This window comes from Morone saxatilis, unplaced genomic scaffold, assembly GCF_004916995.1.
Source record: "Morone saxatilis isolate NCDOM2014 unplaced genomic scaffold, NCSU_SB_2.0 Contig14, whole genome shotgun sequence".
NCBI lineage: Eukaryota > Metazoa > Chordata > Actinopteri > Moronidae > Morone > Morone saxatilis.
This window is the reverse complement of record NW_023339696.1, coordinates 22,495,218-22,502,633: the sequence shown is the minus strand read 5'-3', so window position 1 is coordinate 22,502,633 and position 7,416 is coordinate 22,495,218. Positions and strand designations below refer to the sequence as shown.

General features: G+C 37.7%; 2 protein-coding genes across 2 annotated transcripts in view; both read left to right on the top strand.

Annotated features, from left to right (window-relative positions):
- Positions 1-2,837, top strand: part of tsen54 (TSEN54 tRNA splicing endonuclease subunit) — an 18,678-nt gene extending 15,841 nt beyond the window's left edge. Inside the window, 2 exon segments of the mRNA XM_035654286.1 lie at positions 720-833; positions 1,742-2,837. Of these exon segments, the coding sequence (XP_035510179.1) occupies positions 720-833; positions 1,742-1,892 (265 nt within the window). The 3' untranslated portion in view covers positions 1,893-2,837.
- Positions 2,838-3,459: 622 nt separating this feature from the next.
- Positions 3,460-7,021, top strand: LOC118322573 (5-hydroxytryptamine receptor 3A-like). The gene is made up of 8 exons (XM_035654285.1): positions 3,460-3,909; positions 4,012-4,175; positions 5,217-5,261; positions 5,375-5,484; positions 6,046-6,215; positions 6,296-6,387; positions 6,541-6,751; positions 6,843-7,021. The coding sequence occupies exons 1-8, from the start codon at positions 3,870-3,872 to the stop codon at positions 7,019-7,021; spliced, it is 1,011 nt and encodes a 336-aa protein (XP_035510178.1). The 5' UTR covers positions 3,460-3,869.
- The last annotated feature ends 395 nt before the right edge of the window (positions 7,022-7,416 follow it).

The window sequence follows — 7,416 nt, the reverse complement described above, 5'->3', positions numbered from 1 at the left end:
GACAGGATTTTATTAGACCGAGACCTCGAACTGTAACTGTTTAACATCAGCTTGCTTCCACTTAGTTAATATATACAGCAGAAATATATAATATAAATAGCAATAAATGGCTTGTTTATGACAGCAAAAAGACTCTTCAGAACTTGCCTCACAATGATTATTCAGTATCAGAGGAATCCAGTGATTGCTGTCTGTACATCTGTGGAAGATTCTGCATCCTCAGTGGGGCCAGTTGGACAAAACATAAACGAATATAGGTTTAGAAAAGCCTCAACGCCTCACATTCAGTTAACTGTTACGGGGTCATACCGGTTCCCAAACAGGCCTGTATGTTGGTGTTAGCAGGACATTTCAGCATTCACATTTTCTAAGTAAGAAACGTATTAAATTCCATTCTTTCTAGCATTTAAAAGGTCTTAATTCAGATGTACACTGCAGATTAAGTAAGTAAGAAAGGTAAAAATGTCTTTAGAAAACGTTAACGAGTCTGAATGAATGAAAATCAATCAGAGTTGGACTTTATGTGAACCCGGCTCGTCTCTCTTCTATCATCAGTTCATGATGTTTAATTTACAAACCCATAAAGACTGTGAGACAAAGAGGCGGTGCCGGTGTTTGCTGCCACCGGGCCGCGCTCCCGTACAGCGAGGCCGATGCATTGTACTGTGATGGAGCGACCCGTCATTCAGCGGACGACGTTGTGCTTTTGTCCCGCTCAGGTTAAACGGCTCAGACGAGTGGAGGATTTGTTTCAATGTTTACCAACCGGATTCGGTGGCTGACTTCAGGAAGAGCAACCCGGGGAAACCTTACGCCCGCATGTGTGTGTGCAGGTAGGCGCTCAAACAAACTGCGGCTGAAATATAATATCACACAGTGGTTGGAGCGCAATGTTCTGTCTCATCTTCCTTTCAGTGAGTTTGACAGATTAACTAATACATCTCTTGGTTATTTGAATATAATGATTTGGTCCATACATCATTTACATTATATTTGTGCACAGTGCTGAATGCAATCAAATCTTTATGCAATGATCTGTCACACATATCTGTGTAAATAAAAGCTGTATTTAACTCTTTTTACTTTTTAATCTATAACTTTTATTTGTTGTTATCTGCAGTGATTTTCCGCTAGTGTGGGATTAATAAAGTTTATGTTCTTTTATCTCTTATCTTAAAATGTCAGAAAATGTTGCTCATCACAACTTAAACCCAATGTGATGTCTTCAGATTGCGTCTTTTAGGGTTAAACATCTCAAAAATTAAATCATTTACAATAAGGTAGAACAGAGGAAAGCAACCTGGAAACAACCGATTACCAAAATTGTTTGTTCAGTAATCTGCTGATTGATGAATTCAGTGGTTCCCAATCTGGGGCCTTGATTTTAAGGAGTGTAAGAAAACTTAAACAATGTACACAGTAGGCCGATATCTCAGCATTTAGTTAATTTCTGTGAATAAAACTATATGTATGATTGTTAAAAAATAAAGAAATACATAATACAGACAGAGAATTGTATAGAAAGTTCCAATATTTAATTACTGTGTTTGTGTTCATTGTTCAGTTGTTAGTGTTATGCATTCAATATAATATGAAATATCCATAAAATATAGTCAGTTTACTAATGTATGTATGTACTAATTGTTAATTGCTGACAGACTGTGGCTTAAGTACAAAGTCTTAACCAATAATTAATTAATTAAAGGCCTTAAACGTTGATTTCCTCCCTGTTGCGTCTCAGTTTCGACGGCCCTGTTCCCGACCTGCGAGCTATGAAGCTGCTGACCTTCCAGAGCGGAGACGTCCCGGTGGTCTTCGCCGTTGTGGACTACGGAGACATCTCCTTCTACACCTTCAAAGACTTCCAGCTGCCCACTGATGTGTTCCCCTAAGACCTCTCTGTACCAACACGTATCCAGGACCTTTAAAAGAATCTGTTGGGTTGGCGGGATGTAGAAAAATAAAATATATAACCAGTCGTTGATGTTACAGATGGAAAAACAAATCCTGAAAAAGTTATTTTGTGTGCCAAAGATTCAACTCCTGATTCAGATCTGTGGTTTTTAGGCTGTGGAGCTTTTAGAGAGAAAAGATATTTTCTCTGTTCAACTTTGGGGCAAACAGACCGATCAGAGTGACGTATACGATCTATTAAACCGACTTTAAAGACTTGTTGTTGTTTATTTTCTACAGCAACAACAAGAAGATATGTTTACTTATAGGTTTATTTATTCCCTGTGGGAAATAAATGGTTGCAACAACACCTATGATAGACGAAATTGAGTCACATAAACAAAAGGAAAACAGGGTTCAAATGTCCTGGAAAACCTTGGAAAACTGGAAAATTAGACTAGTTTTCCAGTCAAACGCCTGGAAATTAGTTAAATTATCAGCTGATGGTGGGAAATTTATATTATTACCAATCTGGATTATTAAATTACAGCTCATAGTAATAATAATTTATTTTAAATTCTTATGCAAAACGATTGATAGACTTTATGTTCTATGAATGTTTTTTGATGAACTTTACTAGAAAAACAAACAGTCTAAGAGTCAGAACTGTTTGTTTGTTGTAATTTGATTAAATCAGAGTTATGGAAATCACTAATCTTCTTTCTTGCTGTGAAATGTGTAAAAGACGGTCACATCTACACTCATACTGTTAATCTACATTAGTTGTTGTGATTAATAAACACACAGTAATGTTTATATGTGTAAAACTCTCTTTCTACCTCTTTTAATGGCTTTTCTGTAAAATAAAATACATTCTTCTTGATTTGAATTGTTATTTATGGTCTGAAGCCAAATTGATGTTACGATTAGATGAAAACTACAAAAACAAACCAAATATTCTTAAATATAATCCGATTTGCTTGTATTGTAATTGGTTTTATCTAACCACTGAAAGACTGTAATGGGTTTAAGCAAGTTGTGTTTATTACAAGCAATCAAAACTCAGTTATTTAAGATTCTTAATAAGTATTTTGCTTAGTTTATTGAGCTGAATTTAAGAATTTGTACCTTTAAGATTAATAATTAGCAATCTTACAGACAAGACACAATTTCTTTTAACATAATAACAATAAGTGACATTATGTTAAAATAAAGCACCAAAAACATTCTTATTATTAAAACAATGAAAAACTAAACAGCTGCTTCATTTCCAACACTGGGACCAGATGACTTTCTGTTAAACTGAGAAGTTGTGCGAGTGCTCTTACTCTGAAAATAAGGACAATAATCTGGTTCCTCTGCTGGGATATTATGCAACCATTGTTGTTACTGGTTAAATCCACCTCAATATTAGCTGTAATATCTTATTAAGACAATGTTAGATATATTTTCTTAAAATCAGATTACTTTTCTGATGTAAATCATGATTATTTTGACTGAAAATTACACTAATTTCCCAGAAACTAGGCTTTTTTACTGTCTTGAGATTCCTTTTTTGGAGTTTGTGCTGATAAAGAACGAGTCAGTCAGAGGAACTTGAGCTGAGATTGAATTTGTGGAAGTAAAGTTAAAATAAAACAGTCCATCAGTTGGTTGTTCTGGAGCTTTCTGTTTTATCTTCCTCAGCAGATTGACCTGTACATCCTCCTCCTCTGAGTATCTTATATATTGAATATACATCCTCTAATTAAAATCTCCAGCGTGCACTCTGATGTCACACTGACAACTCCTCGTGTTGACTTTTCGCTTCAGCTGCAGGGCGACAAAAGAAACGTCCACTAACGACAGACCACAGAACGGCGCCTTTAATTAGATCTATTGATGCCTACTTCCGCACTTACCTGTTGTATAGTTCACCTGTTCTTTGTGAGGCAGTTTAAAAGGGTTTGCTCAGACTGAGATGAAGGCAAACAGCCATGTCAGCTCTGAGGGTTGCAACTTTTATTGCTCTCATCGGTGAGTGGTTAAATTTAACTTTATTATCACATAAAACATAGCAACTGAGATGGTTTTGTATCAGTTCCTGCAGGTTCAGATCCTGGTCTCTTTCCCCGGCAGGTATTTCTAGCAGTCAGACTTCAGACTGCTCCTACTTGGGTCTTCTGAAACACTTGAACCTGACATCGACGAATGAGGTTCTACAGATAATGCGGCCCGTGAAGAACTGGACGACATCCACCCTTGTTCAGGTGGACATGTTGCTGTACGGTATTTTACAAGTGGTACGTATTGTTTAAGGGTCAGCTCACCCAGAACCAGTGTGGGATGTAACTAAAGGAGGCTGAATTTACTCAAGTACTGTACTTTACTCAAGTTTTTCCAATTATATTTTACTTATTGCATTTCAGACAGAAATATTCTCCCTTCTATTCCACTGAATTGATTTTACAGCGAGATAATAAACTTATTTTGTTAAAAAAGAAAATGAAAAACAAAAAGAAACCGCTTGGATTCAGGTGATTTCTTTCTTAATGTATTTTAGAACTATTCAGTCATCAAACATGTAAACTTAATGGATTTTATTAACTTTAATGTACTTGAAGTGAGCACTGTGCAACTGCATTATGTAGGAAAATACAAGTATCAGATCAGGACTCACATTCGTTCAGCTGGAAACAAAAAAGTATTTATTTTTTATATCTTGTGCAACAAGTTGACGTGAAAGAGCTCCATAATTTTATACATGGTTGATTTTTTACTTTCACTTAAAACAGCAACCACTGACAGTAAATATAACAGACAGAGCTTCCAGGTCTGTGAAACCTGCATTCTTTCTAACGGCCAGCAGAGGGCAGCTCCATTACCATTCGGCCTTATGGAGAAATGAGCCGACTTCTCAGTTGATTTATGAGCTCAGTAAACAGTTTCCTGATGAGTTTCTGGTCTCAGTCTCTAGTTTCAGTCTTCTTCCATACAGCACTGATGTTCATTTTAGTAATAACTGATGGTCCCATTTAGAGTCAAACAGACCATAAAGCAGGGTATGCTTTAGGGCGGGGCTACCTTGTGATTGACAGCTCATTCTCAGTGAGTCCGTCAAGCTCATTGATTTCAAGGGAAATCCACAGTAAGAATAACTTTATAGAAATAGCCAACCTCTCATCTGTATTAAACTGTTTTATAACCAGTTAAAACTCCTTCTAGTACATTTAACTTAATGGTTTTATCAGCGTTTGTCTAAATATCCTGAGAAAATGCCCCCAAACCTGTCTGCATAGATAGAAACCGCTCTGATTTAAAAGAGATCCTGTATTGTTTTGCAGGATGAGATGTCTCAAACTGTCACAAGTCACATCTGGATTGAGATGGTAAGAAATTATCGTGTTTAGTTCAAGTGCCAAAGAACTGAATTGCATTTTAAAACAATACATCAGCTGTAAGTTTACTGTCATAACAGTTTTAAAATGTTTTCTTTTCCCAGAGTTGGATGAATGAATTCCTGACTTGGAATTCTTCCGACTTTTGTGGGATAGAGAAGTTTACCGTTCCGATGTCGAGCCTGTGGACCCCCGATGTAACCATCCTAGAGGAGTATGTATTATTACTATTATTGTGTTAATACTTATTAATAACATAACTGCAGTTTATGGTTTTGATCTTATTCAGAGGCGATTTATAAAGGTAAAGCTCAATGTAAACAAACCTCAGCCCGTAGCAGACAGGATCTATCTATCTAGTTTATATCATTCAAAGCTCCCAAAACTAGAAGAAAAACTTTTAAAGTCCAGGTAAGAAAAATAAAGTTCAATCAGTGTTTCTCACCTAATATGTATCCTTGAGTTCTTACAAACATGTTGAAAACATTTCTCTCCTCCAAACAAACTAATGGCTGCTATATGTGACCAGACTCCATTGACAAACCCACTGATTTAACCTTGCAGATAATTGTAAAACACACACTTCAAACTGGACTCAAACTAAATAAAACTCATCTTTATTAGTCCTTCCAACCATCGTCATCTCTTGTTTGGTGGAAATAAATAATTAATTCACAGACGTAGATGATAAAAACTGAGCCCGGTTACGTTGCCCGCCCACTCAGCTTCACTCTGAGAATATTTCTTTACCTTTTCATTCCCTCTTTGTCTTCAGTGCCTCTGATACTTCGAGTATTTACAGAAGTCCACTTAGCCAAGTCACCAGCGGTTGGGTGTACACAACCACTCGTCAGCGGCTGACGTTCACCTGTCAGATGAAGCTCAAAGACTTCCCCTTTGATACACAGAAGTGTACGATCACATTTTCGTCCATGACCTCTGATGGTAAATTGCGCCTCATTTGTTTCACATCCAGAACGGCTTCAGAATATGTGATTATTTAATACTTTTTATCACCAATACAGCAGGAGTCATCTACCTAGGAACAGTCAAAAATGACACAGCTCTCACTATAGCCTCTGAGACGTTCATGGTCACACAGGGAGAATGGGAGCTTGTAACAATGGAAATTTCCGCTCCTAATGCGACTAAAGGCGGCAGAACCGAAAGTAAACTTATATATACGGTAAGAAAATACTTGTAATGAAATCTGACAACACTTTGTTCCCAAAGTCTCTAATTAATCTGACTGTTTTTCTGTTTTTTTCAGATCATAATGATGAGGAAGCCGATGCTTTATGTGGTGATTTTAATTGTGCCCCTGTTCTATTTATTGATCCTGGATCTGGCCTCCTTCTTCATCAGCGAGGCCAGAGGAGAAAAGCTGAGCTTCAAAGTGACTGTCCTCCTTTCCATCTCCGTCTTACTGCTGATCCTTCACGACATGTTGCCTTCCACTGAAGAAAACCTGCCAATGATGGGTGAGCTGCCGCTCAGACCTCACACCAAAGGTCACAGAGTCCTCCGTACTGATAAACTCACCAGTTTAATGTCCCTGCACCTTTATTCCAGCCGTCTACTGTGTTGTGACCTTCGCCCTGGTGGGGATCAGCCTTCTGGAGGCCATGCTGGTGAGCTTCCTATTCGACCTTGACTGTTATTGTGGTCAGAAGACTCGAAGCTCTGTTAACGCCCAAGAGGAGATTCAGCTGGAAGCAGACTTTGACAAAGGTAAAGTTTCTACAGACTAAAGATTTCTTATGTTTCTGTGTTTCTTAAAGGTTATATATATATGAGCATCTCAGACCAGAACAACAGGACAGAAACTAAATAAAACTCATTAAAACCATCTCTGTTAGTGTTTCCAACAATCACCAACTCTGGTTTGGTGGAAATAAATCCTGAATTCACCGACGTAGATGAGAAAAACTGAGCCTGGTTACATTGCCCGTTCACTCAGCTCCACTCTCTGTCAGCACCACCCCACCTCGGTCCCGGGCCTGAAAACGTTCTGCTACAATTAGCTCCCATTCTGGCTAACTGAGCTAATTAGCTAACAGCAGCTACATTACAGTTAGCAGCGGTTAGCGGTAACCAGAAAACATTTTCTCCTTAAAATACGATCCAGTTTCAAATCTATGCACGT

Excerpts from the sequence above, each read along its gene's own strand:
- LOC118322573 (XM_035654285.1), top strand. The coding sequence starts at position 3,870 with ATGTCAGCTCTGAGGGTTGCAACTTTTATTGCTCTCATCG. Across the intron at positions 3,910-4,011 it reads AACTTTTATTGCTCTCATCG|GTATTTCTAGCAGTCAGACT; the intron begins GTGAGTGGTTAA and ends TTTCCCCGGCAG. Across the intron at positions 6,752-6,842 it reads AGAAAACCTGCCAATGATGG|CCGTCTACTGTGTTGTGACC; the intron begins GTGAGCTGCCGC and ends CCTTTATTCCAG.